Raw genomic sequence first — 21467 nt, forward strand, 5'->3', positions numbered from 1 at the left:
GGTCGGAGAGCTGGGCCCGGGGCTAAGAAGCCTCTACTTGAGGGGCGTGCTGGAGAGCCGGAATGGGGCTGATTCACCAGAGGTGGCAGCAGCAGGTCACCTTTACTCTCTGGTCTCTCTCTCTCCGGATGCCGCTCTGCCGGTTTCCCACCGACTTTCATTGGATACAGCACAGACAGGGACTGGGGTGAAAAGTCGTAAAAATGGCGCTGGCCGTTCGTCTTTTGCCCCGCTTGCTGCTCTCCCCGCCGCTGTCCCGCGGGGCCGCTCGACCCCGGCCTCCCGGTGGAGCCGAGGGCAGGCCACCGCTGGCTGGACTTTGCTGCTTCTGCCGCCGCCGCCTCGGCTCCGGAGCGGCCCCATTTCCTCGAGTCACCTGGGCCCCGGCGCTGCTCGCTCGGGGCCCGCAGCGTCCCCTGCTCAGCCCCCCGGGACTCCCCGCCGCCCTCTCTGCTTTCCCTGTCTACCCTCGGCGCCGCTACAGCGCCGAGGAGCAGCCCCAGCAGCGCCAGAAAACCAAGATGATCATTCTGGGATTCTCCAACCCCATCAACTGGGTTCGGACTCGAATTTACGCCTTCCTAATCTGGGCCTATTTCGACCAAGAGTTCAGCATCGCAGAATTCTCTGAGGGAGCGAAGCAGGTTTGTTTATTTTACTTGGGGTTGACCGCTTAGCCCCTCGTGCATTCAGCTGTTACGCGCCAAGTGTTTAGCCGTGAGTTTTCCTCCCTGCGTCCCAAGTTATCCAAAGTGGGTAGCGACCCAGACACAGAGCCCTCTGGCTACTTCTTGACTTAAATTGAGTTTTTGCTTGTGTTTGCATGGTCGCCGAGGAGGAGGGGTCCGATTGAGACACGAGGGTGAAGTCCCCTAATTTCTTTTTCCGCTCTACGGGTTTTGAATCCGATAGAGATGGATTCGATTCGAAGCCCATTTCTGTCGCTTAAAAGCTGCATGGCTTTATCTTTTCTGAACGGGGTTTTCTGCAAAATTAAGAAGACACTGCCTGGGGCACCTGGGTGGCTCAGATGGTTAAGCGTCTGCCTTCGGCTCAGGTCATGATCTCAGGGTCCTGGGATCGAGTCCCACATCGGGTTCCCTGCTCAGTGCAGAGCCTGCTTCTCCCACTCCCTCTGCTTGTGCTCTTCTGTCTATCTCTCTGTCAAATAAATAAATAAAATCTTAAAAAAAAAAAAAAAAAAAGAAGACACTGCCTGGCACGCAGTAGGCACTACACAAATGTTTGTTGAATAAATGAATGAGTAGATAAGATTGAAGAGTAAATAAGATAGTATTTTCATAGTGCAATAATGTAATTTTGGTAGAAAAACAAAACTTCCTGCTAGCTATTTGGTAGCGCTTCCTTGCCCATCTCCCTACTCCCCAATCCTTCCCCATCATACTCTTTAAAGAATAACCTAGAGATAAGCAGTTTTCCCCTTTCAAAGAATTTGCTGAGACAGCTTGGGTCGCTGATAAGTGCACAGCACCCTGCACCTAGAGAAGTAGCCTTTGGTGATTCATAGCCCTGACCTCCTGCCTATTCTGTCTCTTTCCGAGTGACTGGTAATACCCTGCCTTACCCTTGCCACACAATGGTCACTTTGGGTCCTGAGATTATTTACGGATTTTGTGTGTACATGCATTTTTCTAGGATGAAAGCCCATCTATAAATTTCTTTTGAATCCCTTCAAGAGTTTATCATTCCCAAACGTTTCAGAACTGTTGCTAAATAGAAGTCATAGTTTATTTCCTAGTTCATACTGCCATATACCTTAAACTTACGCTATTAGTGTAATCATTTCACAATACTGATTGTATACTGATATTGATATGTTTATTCCTAATTTATTTCAGATTATGTCTGTAAACACAGCCATTTATATTTATTTGTGTGACCCGTCAGTCATAAATTGTTTCCAGCTTTATATAATCAATGTCAATATTGATTGACATTGGACACTGGTAGGAACCAGTGACCAGTGTCCTGCTTCCCTGAGTCAACTCTTGACTGCTTTATATGTTTATAAAAAAATTAAAAAGAAAAAGAAAAGGGCACGCTTGACTTATAGCATTATAAGAGGTAAACCTCTGCTCATGTCAGTTCTCAAAATCTTTTGTTCATGCAGAGGCAAATTGGCATGATTTTACTATCCACAATGCTCACTCATGATATGCGAGTTTGTCTACCTTATAACATTATATGACTGTACCAGCTCATTTTATATGTCAATAAGGAATGAAATCCTCTCCCCTCCATGGGCAGGAATCAGGCCTTAGGCCCCGTTTCCTCTGAACACTGAGGAGCATAGAACACTTTTTAGCCACTCTCTGATCCTTTCTCTAGCTGTTAGCTGTTTTAGCCCTCCCCCTTGCTATTAAGTAATATCTCCACCCCTTAATCAGCCAGTCTGTATACAGTTTTTGCCTAATCTAAGCCAGTTTTTGTGCATTTAACCACTGTGATTTTCAAAAGGAATGTTGGGTCATCCATGGCAAATATTTATCTATTCCCTAAAACCATTGGTTACTTAACGTACCTTTTATATCAAGCAAATCAGTTCTTCAAGACCTAAGATTTAAAAGAACATGGCCAAAAACCTTCTCCCTACTGGGTCTCTTAATGCAACTGTATCTTTTTTTGCATGGGTATAATTCTAGGGCTTAGGAATAATCTGGTGTGGAAACATTAGCTAGTTTATCTACTCTCATGGGCTTCACTTGCCCTTTCTCCTTAAGCTAACCTCCAAGCAATAAAATGTTATCTTGGGTTATGAATATCAAGTTATCATTAGATCATGTTCATTCAGATTTTTTTCTAATCAGAGAACATGAAAACAAAAAGGCATCTTAAGGATCATCATTCTAGTCTAACTCCTTTACAGATGATAAAACAGTTGGCTCAAGGATGCATTGTGAGCACTGTCCTGTGACCCAGTCTACAAGCAGTCTTGGTCCTCTAGTCACTAGAAATTGAGATGGTTAAGTACAATCTAGTCAAGCTTTTATTCATCACATGAGCCGGGGAAATAGGTGGTCCAATGCTAAGCTTTATTAGCACCACAGACCCTGCTTTCCATTAATGTGTACATAAAACATATGATATCTTCCCTATTACTGCCATTAAACCACATTCTTCATATACTGTGTGTTTTCTTACATACCTTGTTTGCAAGTTTTAGCCTTTTCTATAAACAAGAGGGCTATTTTCTAGAAGCCTCTCTAGGTTAGACACTCCTATGTCATCAAGGCCTCATCAAGGCATCCTACAACAGTTCTGACACTAACTCTCTGGAGTTAATGCAGACCCCACAGGTTAGGGCTCAGTCCCAGATGACTGCCTCCGCTTTCTAATCACAAGTCGGGGCCTCCATTTGACTGGCCAGTTATACATTAGGGGTTTCCACATCTCCTTTCTCAAGTTCGATAATTTGCTAGAACAGCTCATAGAACTTAGGAATGCACTTTACTTGGTATTTCCAGTTTATTAAAAAGGATACAATTCAGGAACAGCCAATTGGAAAAGATGTTTGGGCAAGGGATGTGGGAAGGGTGTGGAGCCTCCATGCTTTCTGGGCACTCCACTTTCCCAGCACCTCCACATGTTCACCAGCCTGGAAGCTCTCCTAGTCCCTTTGTTTAGGGTTTTTATGTAGGCATGATGGATCAAATCATTGGCCATTGATGGTTAATTCAATCCCCATCCCCCCCTACCCTCCCTGAAGTCTAGAGGGTGGAGCTGAAAATTCCAACCCTCTAATCACATGGTTGGTTCTTCTGACAGCAGTCACCTCATTAGCCTAAACTCAGGTATGGTTGAAAGGGGCCAGGAATCAGAACGAAGAACAAATGTATATTTTCTTCTATCACAGTATCGCACTATTGATATATGCATAGATCTATCTTCCCTGTTAACTGCCATCAAACCACATTAATCATACAGTGTTTATTTTCCTGTATCCTGCTTGCATGTTTTAGAGGGCTATTTCCTAGAAGCCTCTTTGGGTTAGACAATCCTGTATTATCAAAACCTTGTCAGAGCAGCCTCCCAATGGTTCGTTATTATCTTATCGGATAATTTGCTCAGGTGGGATCTTTGTTTGGCCCCCAAACATCACACCTTGTTCATACAAACTAGAATGTAATGGTTGGGTTTCACCATGATCACTGTGGTCTTTGTTTCTTCTTACCTAAACACCACCCATCTTCCTCACATGAAGGCTTATTAATATATATGATGTCTCTGGACCCTCGGGCCCCTAAAGTGTTTGCAAGGGGTCCTTGAATCCATTTGGATATATGCATTTTCTCAAAATTCAACTCTATTATTGTCTAGTTCGCCAGAGCTGGCATAACAAAATACCACAGTCTGGGTTACTGAAGCCACAGAACTTTATTTTCTCACAGTTTTGGAGGATGGAAGTCCAAGGTCCAGGTATTGGCAGGTTTGGTTTCTTCTGAGGCCTCTCTTCTTTGCTTGCAAATGGCTGTCTTTTGTGTCCTCATGTGGATTCTTTTCCTTTGTGTGTATGTACCCCTGGTGCTTTGTGTGTCAGAATTTCCTCTTACAAAGACACTAGTCAGATTGGATTAAGGCCCACCCTCATCTTACTTAATCACCTTGTCTCCAAATATAGTCACCTTCTGAGGTACTGGGAGTTAGGGCTTCAGCATATGAATTTGGGGGAAACACTGTTAATCCCATAACATCCCATTCCAAACAGTAATTGTCTGACATGCCTGTGCATCCTCCTTGTCCTGCCAGTTCTTCAGATTTCATCTTAGATGTTACTTCCTTTAAGAGGCCCTCCCTGGTGCTCCCAGTTGGGCTTCAGTGGTTCTTCTGCTCAGGTCATCCTGTTCCTACCCCTGTTATAATTCTTGAACTTGTCAGTTTACTTGCCTCCCTTCTCAAGTAGCCTGAAAGCTCCTTGAAGACAGGTGGAGTCTTCTAACAGTTTCATTTCTCACTGCTAAGAATATGGAGTACAGAGTGCAGTTGGTTGCCCCCTACTTTACAGTGGGATCTCATACTTCAAAATTGGCATCCACTTAGACTGTCACTTGTTATCTTTTCTCCCACTTCTCCAAACATGCCTTACCAATCTTAATGAGGTTCAGATTGCAACCCAAATCTCCAGACTCCCAGTACGATCTAGATTGCACTGCTTCTCAAATTCTTTGTGTTCATGGTTAAGAGGGGGGTGTCATATAATGGTCATTACGGTAATAACAATGATTACTTCATTATTTTAAAAGGAAATCTAAGGAGGATTTTTATTGAGGAGCTGATGTGTGTGTACACTCCATCCGTTTCCCGGTCCTGAGAGTGGGTACATAATTGACAGTTTATTAAACTGACAATATACACTATTGTCAATGTGGGAAGGCCAGATGAGAAGAGAAAAGCCAACCAACTCTGAAGGAGTCATGCCTAACAGTGATATCATAGTATTTGACATTGTTTATCACCTTTATCATAAAATAGTCTTTGTGATACTAAGCTATTTAAATATGAGCATTGTACATTGTATGGTATTTTGCATGGTGCTTGAAATAATGATTACCAGCCTCTCTCCACTTTTTTTTTTTTTTTTTTAAGGCTTTTGCTCATGTGTCCAAGTTACTGTCACAATGTAAATTTGATCTATTGGAAGAACTTGTGGCCAAAGAGGTAAAGTATACTTTTAATTTTCCTTTAAAAATAGATGTATTATTCTCCTGCAGTAGAATAATATGTTACCCTTATTCATGCGTAAAAGTAGTGTGTGTGCCATCAGCTAAAGTAGAATCCCTGTATCTTTACTTTTGGGTACTTCGGGTCATATAAAAGCATAGAATGACTTGCTACTTAAGGAATAAGTAAGTAAATATGATGTCTCTTTCAGTTGTCTTTATACTGAATGTGCTGTTAGGAATTACCTATTGAATAATTTGATGCCTTTCAGCCTTGCTTTTGAATATGAGTAAATATGGTAGTAAATTTAACAATAGGCAAAGAATTCATCTGCTTTTTGAAAGGCTTTTGAAAATTCAACAGGTGAACTATGGTTTGCTTTTTCCATACTTAGGTGCTCCATGTATTGAAGGAAAAGGTTACTTCACTACCTGACAACCATAAAAATGCCCTTGCTGCTGACATAGATGAAATTGTATACACATCAACAGGAGACATCTCCATTTACTATGATGAGAAAGGTAATGCTAGAGCATAGTCAACTTTAAATGATACGTAATTGCCCAGATAAGCTAAAGTAGTGGATCATCATGAAATAGTGGAGTTTTTTTGGTACAAGCAGACTTCAGGGAAAATAATACATTCTTTCTTTTAAGACCTAACTCTGGGAGAGTTGAGATATGATAATAACTTAAACCCTTCTATCTAGGACCTTCCTCTACTATTATTTCATTCACAAGAGACAGCATCGTCACTTAAGTTGATGAAAATTGTCTAAGGCTGCTATCATGTCTCAAACAGAAAATATTTGTGTTTCAGATTTCATAACTTGAAGGAAACAATTCAGCATTTTAAACGTCCAGCTGTATGTTAAATAGAAGGAGTAAGGAGTAAAAGAAAAAGTAAATAATACCAGTTAAAGACTTTTTTTGAAAGTAAGACTAACTGTGGAACTCCCAAATTGGATTTGTTTGGAGACAATGAAAAAGGTTGAAAGGAATTTTAGTGGTTATCTGGTTCTTCTCCTTGTCCAATGCATACATTTTCCCTGTAGCATATCCTAAAAATGTATTGACTCATTTATTTCTTCTACAAATATTCGCAAATGTATTATGTGCCAGGCACACAGGAGATCTGACCTTTGCTTACATACTTTCCAAGGCAGTTCTGATATAGGGCTCTCTAATGGTTAAACATTTTTCATACACATGTTAATTTGAAACATTTCTATAGGTACTTTTAGTGATAAATATTTTCTTCTCCCCTAATATTTCAGATTGCATCTCAGCATCATGGTCACTACCTGATTTTAACATAGGACGTTGTGATAATCACAAGGCACATAGCAAAGTGAATTAGGGTAAATAGTACATGCTCAGTAAATCATAACTGTTTTTTCTGAGATGCAGAGAAGAAGGCAAATACCTCATAAACCCTAATAATTTTTTAAAAATAAAAAGGTATCAATATAAGTATCTTACTAGACTAGACTAAGTATAAAATATGATCTGTCACAACTGTGTAGCTACTGCCAATTTCTAATTTCATTTTGGATATATGGATGATAGATTATTGTGATTTGTATTTGTATGTGTGTGTGTGTTTTTTTTCTCTAAGGAAGGAAGTTTGTTAACATCCTGATGTGCTTTTGGTATCTAACCAGTGCCAACATCCCCAGTGAAACTTTAAGTGGAGCCAGTGTATTCCAGGTTAAGTTGGGGGATCACAACGTGGAAACTAAACAGCTTCTTAGTGCAAGCTATGAGTAAGTCTAATCTCATTTCATTGTTTCCTTTCTCTAGAAAATGGAAGGTAGTATGAAGGAAGTATGAAGGTATGAAAACTAAAGGGAGCTTTAGGAAGAAAAGGATTGAAATCTGACAAGTTATTTAAGAAGAGAGAAAGTCATAAAGACATACTGGACATGAAACAGGAGTGTTCAGGAATTAGAAAGAGGTAATATTGCCGAATTTAATTAAGGGATGTTTGAGCTGTCTATTGCTGCGTTATAAACCACTCCCAAACTCAGTCACTTCAAGCAGTCCTTTTTTTGTCTGCTGTTTTACTGCTCAGGAGTTTTGGAAAGGTTCAGCTGTGGGGTTTTCTTGGTTTCATCTGGCATCAGTGGCAGGGCCTGGAGGATTCATTTCCACAATGGCTTCGTCACTCACACATGCACTCCCTTGGTGCTCCTTGACTTCTCCACAGAACGTCTTATTCTCCAAGGCCTCTCTTCACAGCTTGGGTTTGTGGTGGTCTCAGGCTATTCGCATGTTTTATGTAGTCGTTGGCTAGACCATTAAAGGGCTTTGCCCAGGAATGGAACATCATTTCCACCCTAGTCTGCCTGTCAAAGCAGTCCTAGGACCTACACAGTTGAATGGCATGGAGAGCCTCCACCTTTTTATGGGGCAATAGCAGGGTCACACTGCAGAAGAACATGTGGGATGGGGCATATGGTTATAACCATCCTTGGAAAGTAAAATCTGCCACAGTTGGCACAAGGACCATCCACTCTCTAGACATTTATTGATCATTTCCTATTTATCAGGTACTGTGGTAGGGGTTCAGATACAAAATTGAAGGGTTCCTGCCTATAAGGAGCTACTATCTAGTAGGTTAGCAACTTATTTAAAAGAGACACTATCATATATTTTTGTGCTAATAAAATTTGGAACAGTGAACCAATCAAGCAAGTCAGTGGAGACATAATTTAATAGTTATTTAAAAGAAAACACTATTATGTTACCAAAACTATATAAACTTGATTTAAAATAACAAATCCCAAAAATGACCTAAGAAAGAAAATATATTCTGTTTCACTAAGGTAAAAGGTATCCTTATTTTTTCACTTTTCTTGAAAAGACTATGTTTTTTTTAAATTTTGCTTTATTTGTATTTATTTATACAAAATCTGAATCATCTCCTTTTAAAGACACCATTTAAAGAACAATATAATCAGTACTCACCTCTGCTTCTTCTGATATTCCCTATTAAGGCCATGGACAGTTCATAAACACTGTTATTTTCAAGATTGATCTAATGTTTATAAGCCAAATTCCACGGAAGTCCCTTTCCATCACCATAGTCCAATTTATTTTTCCTCATATTAGGCATTTTTGATAGCTAGTATTTGACAGCAGAATAATATCCAAGTTTCTCTTAAGGACTAGCAGATGTTGGAATATGATTCAGTTGATTAAAATACTCATTTTAGGGGCACCTGGGTGGCTCAGTCGATTGTGGCCGATTCTTGATCTCAGCTTAGTTCTTGATCTCAGAGTCATGAATTCAAGCCCCATGTTGGGCTCCACACTGGGTGTGGAGCCTACCTCAAAAAAAAAAAAAAATACTCATTTTAGTGGAAGTATGTTCTAATTTTGTGAGGATATTTTTTGTGATTGAATTGGTAAATTAAACTTTTTTTGTTTTGGTGTTTGTTTATGATTAACCATTAGCTGTTGCTAAAAACTGTCTCTAATGTACACTTGCAAATTATATAGTTACCCAAGAAGTATTTGAATGTTAAGATTCATATTATTTATAATTTTTTTCCCTAGATTTCAGAGGGAGTTTACACAAGGAGTAAAGCCTGACTGGACCATTGCACGGATTGAACACTCAAAGTTATTAGAATGATCTTTCTTGGAAAAATCAGCTTATCGGACTTCTGGCAATTACTACGAAAAATTAAGGAAAGAAATTTTTGGATGAGTTGATCTTCACTTAGTCAAGTGTGTGGCTTACTTTTATATTAATTTGAAATATTTCTTGTAGTATATTGGCATGATACAATAAAGCATTTTCCACAGATTGTTATCACCTTCTATAAAAGAGATCAAAATAAGAAAAACTACAACAGCCCATTGTTGGGGTCATATTCAGTATCATTTCTAATGTTACTTGTACACAAACTAATTTTATAGACAGTAAAAGTATTGAAAAAACTATTTACACATTTCTAAATTAATAGCCCTTAAATATTTTGTCATTAATACATTTAAACCAATAATTCAAGTATGTCTAAGATTTATTTTTAAAAAACACTGCTGCTATTTGATTACTTCTGGTCACTAGCTAGATGAGAAGGACTAGATGGAATTGTACCAGATTGGTCACTGCAGAACCAAAAAGATCAGTGAACTTGAAGCTTACTACAGCACCAAAAGAAAAAAAATACAGCAGTGCCTCAGCCACCTATGGAATAATATCAAGTCCTCTATCAAGTCCTCTAACGTACTTGTATTTGGATTCCTAGAAGTTTGGGTAAGGGATACAAAGACAATATAAGAAATCATGTCTGAAATTTTCCTAATTGATGAAAACTATAAACTCACAGATCCAAGAAATTCAGTAACAGGGTAACACATAAAGAAAACCTCACTAATGTATACCCATAATCAAATTGTTGAAAACTAGAGAAAATTGTAAAGCAGCTAGAGAAAAAAAAAAAAAAAAAAAAACACATTCCATACAGAGAATGACTGTATATTTCTTTCCTCAAAGTGCAAGTTAGAGACCTTGGTATAACATCTTTAAAGTGTTTAATAAAAAGCCTATTAACCTAGAATTCTATATTCAGCAAAAATATCCTTCAGAAAGGTGAAAAAAAGGCTTTTTTTAGACAGGGAAAAGATAGTTTGTTCCCAGTAGACCAGTAGACCTGTTTTTTTTTTTTTTTTTAAAGATTTTATTTATTTATCTGAGAGAGAGAATGAGAGACAGAGAGCACGAGAGGGAAGAGGATCAGAGGGAGAAGCAGACCCCCCGCCGAGCAGGGAGCCCGATGTGGGACTCGATCCCGGGACTCCAGGATCATGACCTGAGCTGAAGGCAGTCGCTTAACCAACTGAGCCACCCAGGTGCCCCCCAGTAGACCTGTTTTATAAGAAATGTTAAGGACCAGGATGCCTGCGTGGCTCAGCCCATTAAGTGTCTGCCTTCAGCTCAGGTCATGATCCCAGGGACCTGGAATCGAGCCCCACATCGGCCTCCTTGCTCAGCAGGGAGCCTGCTTCTCCCTCTGCCTGCTGCTCCCCTGCTTGTGCTCTCTCTCTCTGACAAATAAAATCTTAAAAAAAAAAAGTTAAGGACCAACGGACAGAATAGAGTTCAGAAATAGATCTATGCCTATTAGACAATAGTTTTTCGACAATGCCAAAGTAATTGAGTGAGGAAAAGGTAGTCTTTAACAAATGGAATAACTATACATTCAAATGGGAAATAACCTCAGCTTTTGCCTCACACCATAATTTTAGTGCAAAATTTGGATTGCAGAAAGGGTCATAGACTTAAAAACCAAAATTCTAGAAATTGTAGAAAGAAACTTTGAAATTGCTATCTTGGAATAGACAAAGATTTCTTAGGACACACAAAGCATCAATCATGAAAGAAAATTAGTAAATTGGAATATATTTAAATTAAAACTTAAGCTCTTTGAAAGACAGCAGTAAGAAAATGAAAGCCAGGACATAGATTGGGAGAAAATACTCGGACTACGTATATTTGACAAAGGACCTATATTTGGAAAATATAAATAATGCTTATAAAGCTCAATAATTAAACAGCCCACTAAATACTGGGCAAAAGGTTTGAATAGATTCTCCATAAAAGATAACTCAAATTGCCAGTAAACACATAGAAGGATGCTCTATATCCTTGGTCAATAGGAATATGAGACTACGTGGAGATACCACTAAAACCCACCAAAATGGCTTCAATAACAAAAACTGCCAGTACCAAATATTGGTGAAGATCTGAAACAACTGGAATTCTCAAATATTGTTAGTAATAATGCAAAATGATACAACAATTTGGAAGATATTTTGGCAGTTTCTTATAAAGTTAAGCATATGCTTATGGGATCCAGCAATTCTATTCCTAAGTATTTATCCAAGAGAAGTGAAAACCTACATCTATACAAAGTGTTGTATGTGAATGTTCATAGCTTTTTTTCTTAATGCCTCCAAACTAAAAAGCCCCCCAAATGTTGAGTAGATGAACGGATAGACAAATGAGTGAAGGAAGCCAGACACAAAAGAGTACTTACTGTATAATTACATTTCTGAAATTCTAGAAAAGTTAAAACATGCTCATTGTAGCATTATTTATAATAGCCAAAATAGCAAGTTGAGGGCAAGTTATTTTATCTAAAAGAACATAAATTTGGTTTGACTTCTAGCTAGTTTACTTTTTAAAGCTCTTTGAAAATGTTCAGCTACGTTTTGGAACTCTCCAAATTGGCAATTGTCCATTTCATTGTACTTTCTCTGATTAAGTCCCCTATTTCAGGTGTGAGCCCATTGACACTGAGAGAACAAAGCCCCTTTCAGGTGTTGGTATATTGTGTCTACTCTGTTTAAAAGTTTCCTGAAGTTTATTTTTAAAGTCTTTTATTAATTTATCATCACTTCCTTTACAATTTTGAATCTGCCTTCAATTATATGTAAAGGAAAGACTATATGTCCCTATGGTGCATTTCATATATATATGTTCCCCTTTAATGCCATTTTCTTACGCTTACGTACAATTGGATTATTTAAATCTCCTCCTGCTGTTCCCCATACTGCTACTTTTAGTCATTTTTTTTGCTATTTGAGAGGCTAGCAATTAAGCTAACTATAAATTAGATAGCCCAGGAAGACATACATATATATATATACATATATATATGAATACGATATAACATAAAATATATCCTATTATGTATGTGCTATCTATATTATATATAATAAAATATATCCTATTATATATGTGCTAGAGAGAGAGAGGGAGAGATAAGGAAGAGATATTAAGGAATTGGTTCATGTGATTGTGGAGGCTGGCAAGTTAAAAATTTGTAGGATAGGTGGGCAGGCAGGAGACCCAGAGAAGGGTCAATGCTGCAGGTTAAGTCAGAAGGTAGTCTCCTGACAGAATTCATTGGGTGTTAGTCCTCTTCTTTTAAGGCCTTCGACTGACTAAATGAGGCCCACCCACAGTATGGAGGATAATCTGCTTTACCCAACTCTGCTGATTTAAATGTTAATCTCATCTAAAAATACCTTCATAGAAACATCTAGAATAATGTTTGGCCAAATATCTGAGTATCATGACCTAGCCAAAGTGACTCATAAAATTGTCACAGCTACAATATAGACTATCTACTCTCCCCTTAGAATCAAAAAACATGAACATTTTGCCATATTGTTTAATCTCTCCACCTCCCCATCTACACACAGTTTTTATCTAAAATATTTGAAAGTAAGTTTCAGACATTGTATATTTCGCTCCTAAATATTTCAACATGCATTTCCAAAAAATGACATTATCCTATATAAATATAAGAATATTAGCAATAATTCCATAATATCTAATATTTAGCCCAAGTTTAAAATTCCACCAATTGTCTTTGAACCAAGATCCATTCAAGGTTCACACGTTGCATTTAGTTATTATGTTTCCTAAATCCTTTTTAAAAATTTTAGAATTTCCTCCATTCATTTTTATGACATTGTAATTTTGAGGAGTCTAGGATAGTATAACATATAGCATGTCCCATATGTGGAATGTGTTTGAGTGTTCTATTACGGTGTCGTTTCTGTAAGCTGGCTGGAAATTAGGGCTAAAGGCTTGATTAGATTCAAGTTAAACATTTCTGGCAAGAATGTACAAGTGATTTGTGTACTTGATATTATAGAACACGTATATACATTATATAGAACACACACACATACATACACCATACATAGTGGTAATCTGTGTAATAGTCTCCAGAGACATTTATATCCTAATGCCTGGAACCTATGAATATGTTATCTTACATGGCAAAATGGGAGTTTGCAGATACAATTAAGGATCTTGTGATGGGGACAATATCCTGGATTATCTGGGTGAGCCTGATGTTATTGCAAGGGTCCTTAATAGAAGGGAAGCAGATAGGTCAGAGTCAGAGAGAAGGAGATGCAGTAATTGAAGTGGAGGTGGGAGTGATGTGGGGCCATGAAGCCCAGGAATGTAGACAGCATCTAGAAAGTAGAAAAGACAAGAAACAGATTTCCCCCTAGAGTCTGCAGAAGGAGAGCAGCCAGACTTCTGACCTCCAGAACTGTAAAATAATACATTTGTGTTGTTTTAAGCCACTAAGATTGTAGTAATTTGTTACACTGGCAACAGGAATTAATATACAGGATGATCCTTGCATGAATTCTACTATAGTTTCGAAATAATGATTCTCTAATTCTATAACACCTTCTATTGGCATTCTATAAAACAGAGCCCCTTCCCTTTAAAAAAATAAATCACCACAAACTCAGGAATTTTAGTCATCCAATGTAATATCAATTACTGTTACTATTCTCTTGATGCTTAAATAGCCCCCAGTTTGGCCAGTGGGAACCCCTATAATTTGTTTGCTATGACAGGTAAAGACTATTATGACCATAGTAGTTAATCTTTGAATGCTTCTGCATTTTTTTGGCATAACGATATGTCCCAGGATCTTCATGTTCATTTCCTGCCTCAGACCTGACACATCAGTGTTTTGTCCAAAGAATCATGATTTCTTTTCAGGGTGATTGCTATAGACTGAATGTGTCCCTCCCAAATTCAAATGTTTAAATCTAACCCAATATCATGTTATTAGGAGATGAGGACTTCAGGAAGGATTCAGTCATGAGGGTGGAGTCCTCATGAGTGGGATTAATGGCCTCAAAAAAGAGATCCCAGAAAGTTCCTTTTGCCATGCAAGGACACGTGTACAATCCAGGAAGAGGGTTCTCACCAGACACTGAATCTGCTGTCACCTTGATCTTGCACCTCCCACTCTCCAGAACTGTGAGAAATAAATGCTTGGTGTTTAAGTCATCCAGTCTATGGTATTTTTGTTACAGCAATCTGATCGGACTAAGACAGGATAATGTTCAGAAACCAAGCTGTGGGCATCTTGAAGCATCTTAGCATTTAATATCTGCAAGAGAATGCTCATATTTATATATACTTGAGATTTGAGATCATTTTTCTAAAGTAACTTTGGGAGAGTTAAATGTAGACTGTTTGCCTTTATTTCTGTCAACCTTATTTAAAACAATTCCTCCTCCATCACTCTCTATGCCCTAACCCAGATTTATTTTAGTTTATAGGACTTATCATATCTGCCATTGTAGTATATGTTACTTTGTTGATTTATTCCATTGTCTATCTTTCCAACTAAGGCAAGGACTTTGTCTATCTTGTTCACTGCTGTATTTCCAGGACCCAGAACAATATCTGGTATATGGCAGAACTTAGTAAATATTATTTGAATGAATAAATAAATGAGCAAGCCTCACTACTGTTGAGTTTCCTGGCTCACATGACAGGAACATTTTTCCCTCTTGCTTTTGATCTGGTGTCCCAGCAAGCTGGATGTGGTTTTTTTTTTTTTATCATGTACAACCCTTCTCAATGGGTAAATGATACTTGATAAGTGACCGTGCTCTTATAGTCCTATAATAAATGTCATTTAGTGTAAATACCACATGGTGGCGCTAGTTGTATATGGACTCTGAATGCCAGGATGGGCAGTAACACTTGATAGGGTCTGAAGTCACTGAGGAATGGGAGAATTGCTTTGCTTACTGACAGATTTTTATAGATAGATATGTTGTGGGAAACTGCTTAACAAAAAAGTTTCATGAACAGAATTTATTGATGTTAAAAGGGTTAAGTGCCTGAGTCAAATCAGAGGGAACTTACCCACATCTCTTCTCTGATTGTTGGAACCATAGATTGTATCATTCAGTTCTGCTGTGATCACTTCCATCTTCAGGTTTTTTTCTGGATGGTGTAGTACATCAGTCAGGATAATCAGATTATGCTGCAGTAACAAACAATCTCCAAATATCAGTAGATTGAAGCAAAAAAATTGTATTTTTTTGTTCACACTACTTATCCAATAAGAGATACTTGGGGGCTCTGCTCAGCAGTGATATCGCATCACCTGCCCCCTGGACACAGCTGATGGGCAGCCACTACCTGCTATGATGGTAAATGAAAAATACAACTCTGCAGGGTCTCACATGAGCAATTAAATACGAAACCTGGAAGTGTTACAGTTCATTGGCCAGAACATGACCCTACTCAACTACAGAGATCCATCAAGTACAGTTTATCATGTGGCTGAAAGGCAGAGATTGAGAAACATTTGGTGAGCAGTAACAATTGTTACCACATGCTGCAGGTAACTACCTCTCGTTTTAATTCTAAGAATGGCTATTGTAGAGCCAGTCAACTCATACTATTGCATCAGAAAGATCAGGAAGCTCAGTAGAAAAAGGGACTTCTCAGATCTTCTGGTGACTTATTATCAGCTGAGGATTATTGACTACTCTGCTATAGGAGGAGCCTTAAGATGAGGGGCTCTATTTCTGCATGCCAGTGATTGCAGATGTCTTAGACCAGTGTTAAATGAAAAAGCTCATCGAACACCTGAATTCCATTCTCTTCTGTGATGAGATCTGCCAAGGTGCTTTAAAACACCCCTTAGATAATGGGGGCACATTATGAAATCAAAATTGGTTAGCTAAGACCTTATATAGTGTCAGTCTTATTATAAGTTGTTTATTGTTCCAAAATAATAATTTTAAGGAACTTAGATAAAATAAGACTTTATGAGAGTACTTAATCTTGGTCATTCAATCTCAATTTAAGTAGATCATGCAAATATTGGTGTATCATTTAGGATTGGTTTTGACTGCATGAAACAAAAACTTTTAAGATCATGACTTAAATAATACAGAAATAGTTGATTTCTCTTACACGTAAAAGAAGTCCAGAGATAGGATACTTTGGGCTGGTATGCCAACCCTCTAGAGTCCTTGGGGGTCCAGGCTCCTTCCAGTCAGCATTGCCTTCCTTAGAGTGTGACCCTTGTACTCATAGTACAAAATGGCTGGTAGAGCTCCAGCCATTATATCTATATTCTAGTGGCAGAATGGGGGGAAGGAAAGAACAAGCGAAGGATATACATCAGCTGTCTTTTAAGATGCTTTCTCAGAGATCACACAAAAACACTTCCATTTAATCTTATTGGCTGGGAATTAGACATATGGTCATACACAGTTTTGTTAGGGCTGGAAAATACAGTCTTTTTGCTGGATACATTTTATTGCCCAAATAAAACTAGGGGTCCTAAGATTAAACGAAGAGGAGGAGGCAACTAGCAATTTGCCCTAATTGGGTTACTTGAGTCATGAGGAGGTGTGGACTCTGGTAGATGGCTGACAGGTTTGCTTTGCCAGCTTTACTGACCAAGACCTGCACATACTTTCTAGCTGGGGTCTGGTAATAGTCCTAAACATTGCCCAGCTAATTTATAAAACCTGGATATAATAGAGCACCCAGAGAAGACTCTGAGCCCACAGCTGCTTAAGAATGCTCCAAATAGTATGTCCAGACCTCTGAGGGCTCATCTCCTGTTGTTTATACCACACACGCATTCCTGCCTGGAGGACTCTGGACATAGTTTATCCCATCTTCAAAAATAGAAACCTCTTGACTGTCCCCCTGCCCCATTCTATAAACCAATCAAACTATGGGACATTCTATCAAAATTTACTTCATTTACTTAATGAATTACAACTCTGGTTCAATTTTGTATGAGAAGTAAAGTATCCTGTGATACTTTTTGCTTTTATGTGAAGAAATCCATGAGGAACCGTGGAAAAAGTAGATAATCAGATTCGTTGATGAGCCTTCCTTAGTCTCTGACTGTGAGCGCAGAGGAACTACGGACAAAGCTGTGCGGGTTTAGCAGAGCACCTCACCTGCCCTCCTCCCTGCCCCTTATCCTGGCTTTATTGATTCTCAGGATGTGCATTGTAATAAGGTATCCTACCTAGGACAAAAGCACCAATAGAGTAAAATATGGTTTATCTCAAACAGGAATAGCCAATTCCAATAATTGACCTTGTTAACTATAATTTATTGCTAGGAAAGAGACTCCCTATTATTGCTCCTTAAAGGGGGGGGAAAAAACAATTTTAAAACCAACTTAAAATTTATACCACATAACAAATCACATATTTTCATTACCATCAAGTACTTTGGCAACAATTTTTCCAAGGGAGTAAACCAAGAAGTAGCATTGTCCAAAAGAAGCCATTCTGTGTGGCCTTACTGGAATTTTACTTGACTCCCTCCTCTCCCCTCACCACTGGTCTCTAGCCTCCCCATTCTTTCTGTTGCTCAGGCACAGCCAGGCTGTCCCTACCTTGGTGCCTTTGGAAGAACTATCCCTTTGCCAACTATATGTTCTCTGTTCAGATCTTCAATGGCTGGTCACTTCTTGTCATCCAGGTTCCAGTTTAAATACCACCTCCTCCATGAAGGCTTCCTGCACATTCAATCTAAAGCAGCCCGACCCGATCAAGCTCTGCTGTTTTATTTTTCTCACAGCATTTACTGTCATCCAATAGTTTCTTTTTTTATTTGTTTATTGTCTGGCCTCCCTCTGCTAGGATGGGGGCTTCCCGTTTCAAGGTAGTGCCTCATCATATCTGGGAAAATATCCTTTACCTCACTGTGTTCAGTTTAGGGCAGAGTTTCTCAGCCTTGGCACCACTTGACGCTTGGGGCTACATACTTTTTTGTTGTGGGAGGAGCCGTCTTGTTCACTATAGCGCAACATTATCCCTGGCCCCCTAGTTGTGACAACCAAACACGTCTTGACATCGCCAAGTGTCCCCTGGGGAACGAAATCGCCTGCAATCGAAAAACACTGGTTTAAGTTATTGGTTGCTGTGTTGGGGTTCAGGAGGCAATACGTCCATATTGTCAACCACTTGTTGATTGTCTACAGATATTGGGCACTGTTCTATGGGTTTTACATGTAATCGATGCAACATCCCTTACAATAGGTACTATTATTATCCTTATTTTACAGCTTGGGAAACTGAAGCACACAGTGATGGGTTAACTTTTCTAAATTCACACCGTTAGTATGTGGGGAAGCCCGGGATTCAAACCAGACAACAGGCTCCAGAACTCTGTGCCAAGAGGAGCAGACACTGTTGTGGGCATCTCACTGCCCGGCCTTTGGTAACAGGGACTGGGCATCAGATGGGCTCCCATCCCTCCAGCCCACACGGCCGTTTATCCAGTGACCATGTGCAAGTGGCAACTTTCCTCTCCAAGCCTCATTTACATCTGTATATAAAAACAAACTAATTAATTAAAAAATGCCATGCAGAGTTGCTTTAGGCATTGATCACAATAGGCTATCTGTAAACACCCTGGCTTGTGGCACAGAGTAAGTCCTGGGTTCATTTCTGCTCTCCTTTCCTTCCCCTTGGCTCCGCGCTCCAAGTACTGAAGGTGGGTCCTAAAAATCTTGGTTAGACAAGTCCATGGGGAAATCTAACCTTTAAGCAATCTGCAGGGTTTTTGTTGTTGTTGACCAGGAGCAGGTGAAAGCAGCCCCCTTGGAAACAGCCTGCCGGCCTGGCATCTGGTCCCTGTCTGCTAATGACCAATAGCCACAAACTATCAGCCCTTCTCCATTAAGCCAAATGGAGCTTTTAAATCTGTACTGAGTGAATTAATTGCCTGACCTATTGTTTTCTAACACCGCCAATTACAGTTTGCAGATGACTGGCTTGAGCCCTTCGGCCAGCAGGGGGCCTCCTTTGCCAACATAACCGAATTGGTGCTCAGGCTAGCTGGCAGAACCCCACTGGAACCGGGTACCTTTGAAAAGTTTGCTTAGAACAGGGGTTCTAAATTTGGGGGCCACACATCTCTATGGATAGAATTCTGTGAACTTGGATGGGGAAAAAACCTATGTGTTTATTTTCACTATCCTCTTATTGAAATTTAGGATTTTCTTCAATTATGAATGCAGGCAACAAATCAGGTTATTTGTAGATCCCACCATAGGTGCTGCAGAGATCTTGAAATATTGGTTGTATCCCTCATTACTTCAAAATTATAGTAGCAAGAGGACCTGCTGCTGGATCTTGTTGTTAAATACATTAATAAAAAAGCACATATGGGGGCGCCTGGGTGGCTCAGTCATTAAGCGTCTGCCTTCGGCTTTGGGGTCATGATCCCAGGGTCCTGGGATGGAGCCCCACATCCGACTCCCTGCTCAGCGGGAAGCCTGCTTCTCCCTCTCCCACTCTCCCTGCTTGTGTTCCCTCTCTTGCTGTGTCTCTCTCTGTCAAATAAATAAATAAAATCTTTAAAAAATAAAAAGCACATATGGACCATATCACAAATTTGTTGTTTTTGTTGTTGGTATTTTAACACTGATATCATTAGTTCGCTATTTTATTTTATTGTATTTTACTTTACTTTTTTTTTTTTTTTTTTTTTTTACATATTCTGAGAAGAGGTCCATGGATTTTACCAGACTATCAAAAGTATTCATGGTACAGGGGTGCCTGGGTGACTCAGTCAGTTACACATCTGACTCTTGATTTCAGTTCAGGTCATGATCTCAGGGTTGTGAGATAGAGCCCTGTGTTGGGTTCCATGCTGAGCATGGAGCCTGCTTCGGATTCTCTTCCTCTCCCTCTGCCCCTCCCCCTGCTCATGCTCTCTCTCTCTCTCTCAAAAAAAAAAAAAAGCATCCATGGTATAGAGAGAAAGTTAGGAACATTTGGCTGAGAGGCCGCTAGGCTAGTCTCTGGAAGAAAGAAGTTAGTCTTCAAGGGAATCTTTATACTTAATAATTTTTAGTTGTGACTCACCTCTTGCCCTTCCATCTCCTCTGATGACATAAAGATGTGACAAATATATCAAAACTATTAGTTACAATGCTCAGCAGTGTACAATTTATATCAGAATGAAATTTTAGTGTATTCAGAATTGTGTTGACCAAATTTTAGAGCATTCAGGATGCCTGTCATTCTGGCCTTGGGGAGCAAGGGGCCTAGCTTTTCTAGCTGTCTCTGACTTCACATTTTTGCTATAGTTGGTTGATTTCCAGGGCTCAGGAATCATCTGAAATCATGAGTTTCTCTCCATGCTCAGCTCTGAGGGATAGAGTCACTTTTCAGTGAGAGGCCCATGGGAGAGTTGCTTCCAGAATCTATTCCTCTTCACTCCAGTAGGAAACATTCTGAAATACGTACACCAGGAAGTGGGGATGTGGAGAGTTCCTTTCCCCAGATTCTTCTGTTTCTTTTCCCTCAGGGAAGTAAAGCCAGGCCAGGCCAGGGTGAGGTGTCTAGTTTTCTGGACCAAAGCTGATAGCTTATCCAGGGTCTTGGCCTTGGGGGCGGGGAGGGGGAGGACACAGAAAACCAAGCAAGCCCACACAATAATTGCCACTTTAGCACTTTCTCCTCTCTCTTTCTGAACCTTCTACTTGCCCTCTGCTGGATCTTTATGCCGTCCCTTCCCTTACTACTACTCAGGCCTGCCCTTTCATTCCCAGATCAAACCTTTTTTTTAATTCCCTAGGAAAACAATGGATCCTACAGCAGCAATAGTAACAAAACCAATAACCATTCCTTTTTTTAAGACCGGTAACAAGCAAGTGTGTGTGAGGCACTTCTCATTTAACCCCCTAAGCAGCCATCATAGGTTGATGGTGACTGCCCCCCCCCCCCCCAAACTCATGTCCACTTGCAATCTCAGAGTTTGACTTTATTTGGAAATAAGGTCGTTGCAGATGTAATTAGTTAAGAATGAAGATGAGACCATCTGAATGAGGGTTGGCCTAAATCTAACGACTGACACCCTTATAAGACAAAGGACACAGAGCGAAGAAGGCCATGTAAAGATGAGGCAGAGATAGGAGCTTGAAGAGGCAGGGAACGACTATT

General features: G+C 39.6%; 1 protein-coding gene across 4 annotated transcripts; it reads left to right on the forward strand.

Annotated features, from left to right (window-relative positions):
- The first annotated feature begins 199 nt into the window (after positions 1 to 199).
- Positions 200 to 9629, forward strand: MAIP1 (matrix AAA peptidase interacting protein 1). Of its 4 annotated transcripts, none has more exons than XR_010410264.1 (5): positions 200 to 644; positions 5605 to 5676; positions 6074 to 6200; positions 7301 to 7444; positions 9240 to 9629. XR_010410264.1 is itself a non-coding variant. In XM_045868278.3 (5 exons), exons 1-5 carry the CDS (start codon positions 204 to 206, stop codon positions 9316 to 9318), a joined length of 867 nt encoding a protein of 288 aa, XP_045724234.1. In that variant the 5' UTR covers positions 200 to 203; the 3' UTR covers positions 9319 to 9629. The 4 variants fall into 4 exon arrangements, 1 of the variants encoding a protein (XP_045724234.1); XR_006789540.3 differs by having other exon boundaries at positions 7343 to 7444; XR_006789541.3 differs by lacking the exon at positions 7301 to 7444 and adding an exon at positions 7482 to 7635.
- The last annotated feature ends 11838 nt before the right edge of the window (positions 9630 to 21467 follow it).

Source organism: Mirounga angustirostris, unplaced genomic scaffold (genome assembly GCF_029215605.1).
Source record: "Mirounga angustirostris isolate CCGP_5_RB_7025 unplaced genomic scaffold, mMirAng1.0.hap1 SCAF_3, whole genome shotgun sequence".
NCBI classification, from domain to species: domain Eukaryota; kingdom Metazoa; phylum Chordata; class Mammalia; order Carnivora; family Phocidae; genus Mirounga; species Mirounga angustirostris.

What these genes read in the sequence shown, in the direction of transcription:
- MAIP1 (XM_045868278.3), top strand. Translation starts at nt 204, where the DNA reads ATGGCGCTGGCCGTTCGTCTTTTGCCCCGCTTGCTGCTCTCCCCGCCG. An exon ending in AAGAACTTGTGGCCAAAGAG is followed by an intron (nt 5,677 to 6,073) that starts GTAAAGTATACT and finishes TTCCATACTTAG; the next exon opens with GTGCTCCATGTATTGAAGGA. An exon ending in CTTCTTAGTGCAAGCTATGA is followed by an intron (nt 7,445 to 9,239) that starts GTAAGTCTAATC and finishes TTTTTTCCCTAG; the next exon opens with ATTTCAGAGGGAGTTTACAC.